The following is a 1,715-nucleotide window of genomic DNA, read 5'->3' on the forward strand; positions in this document are numbered from 1 at the left end:
TGCACCCATTGCAACTTGGATCCACACGTAGTAATCCTGTAATTCTCCAGCATCATATGATCGAATTGTAAGTACCAATTTCACCGTGCAGATTGCCGAAGTCTTTCTCCCTCACCCCGTACTTGTTCTTTGCCATCTCCTTGACCATGCGAGGCATGTAGCCGGGCAGCGAAGACTCGCATTCCAGACACAATCCGCGGATAATTACAGGGTTGTCATTCTCGCACGAGCAGCAATACTTGGCAAGGTCTGGCTCACAGCCAGAATAGTGGTCACCCGTAGCAATCTGCAGTTTGATGAGCGTCTGGTTGCTCATGAATTTGAGTAAGTACTCGAAGACCGTATTACAGTGCTGCTAAAAACTATAGCCGCATTCATTTTTTTGACGCAACGCAAGCAATACTTGATTCCAGCGGATGACGCTTGGTCTAAAGTCTATAATTACGACTACAAATAGATAAAACCAGAGCGTTTTGTGGTTGAAGTGTTATTGAAAACACAATCAAAAAAATTAAGTTGGGGAAGTGTTCTAAATTATAGACGCACTTTCCGAAACGGCTCATTTGTCAATGGGACCACCGTTTTTGAGCACAACTTGTGCCATACGCGTAGGCATAGTGTTCACAAGGTCGCGTAGGTAGCTCTGCTTGATGCCCTTCCAGCTGCGGATGATCTGTGCCTTCAATTCCGCTTTCGTGTCAAATTGACGTCCGCCTTGGTAGACGGACCACGCTAATTGACCCCATACATTCTCGATGGGGTTTAAATCCGGACTTCTAGCCGGCCATTTTAGTTTTCTAATACCCATGGCTTCAATATGGGCCTTAGTAAATCGGGACTCGTGAATAGAAGCGTTATCCTGTTGGAAAATAGGCTTTTGGATGCCATGGTTTTCACGAAGGTTTTCAATGAAGGGAGCCAAGTAGTTATCCAGTGTGTGCGTGTAGCACACAGAATCCTGTCTCCCCTCTAGAATAGCAATCTCCGTTTTGCCGTGGGCACTCATACCAGCCCACACCATCACGCTGCCGCCGCCGCTCACTCGCTTTGAGTACAACTCAGTGTCAGCCCTGACGTCGTGCCAGTAGTACTGGTAGCCGTCAGGGCCGTCTAAGTTGAACTTCTTTTCATCGCTAAAGATAACGCGCCTCCACATGCGCGTCTTGCTCAAAAATTTCGCAGCAAATGCTGCACGTGCGACCTTATGGTGAGGCTTCATGGCTGGAGCAGGTTTACGCTTGATCCACTTAGCAGCGCGAGATGAACGAAGCAGATTTCGCACCGTACTAGGCCTAAGGACATAGCCGAGAGCCTGTGAGATCCGCTTAGACGTGTACTTCTTGACTGTAGCAAGCCGAAAGACACGCCTAGCAGTACGTTGGGTAACTTTTGTCGGCCTGCCGACCTTTCTTGAGGGGGAGGACTTCTTCTTGGGGTTCAGTAGGTTGCGGATGGCCTTGTCGCTGCGTACAAGGTACCTAGCGATGTAGCGGAAGCTCCTATGCTCTGCATGCAGCGCTTTTGCCTGGCCGATCTCGTCGGCAGTGAGTTTGGCTCCTCGAGGCATCGTTCGGGCTTGTTTCGAGGTGGCGTGTTCGCTGTCTGGCAGGCGTTTGTGGCTGTAATCACCCTAAACAATTTTTAGCCAATAAAAACGATTTTTGCAAGTGCTATCTGGTTTTTTAAAAAGTGCGTCTATAATTTAGAACACTTCC

General features: G+C 48.5%; 1 protein-coding gene across 1 annotated transcript; it reads right to left on the reverse strand.

Annotated features, from left to right (window-relative positions):
* Positions 1 to 52: 52 nt before the first annotated feature.
* PPTG_05116 (hypothetical protein) lies at positions 53 to 316 on the reverse strand (the record flags this gene model as incomplete). Its single annotated transcript, XM_008898609.1, has 1 exon — positions 53 to 316. One exon carries the CDS (start codon positions 314 to 316, stop codon positions 53 to 55), a length of 264 nt encoding a protein of 87 aa, XP_008896857.1.
* Between the last annotated feature and the right edge of the window lie 1,399 nt (positions 317 to 1,715).

The sequence above is a fragment of the Phytophthora parasitica genome (genome assembly GCF_000247585.1).
Source record: "Phytophthora parasitica INRA-310 unplaced genomic scaffold supercont2.7, whole genome shotgun sequence".
Classification (NCBI taxonomy): domain Eukaryota; phylum Oomycota; class Peronosporomycetes; order Peronosporales; family Peronosporaceae; genus Phytophthora; species Phytophthora nicotianae.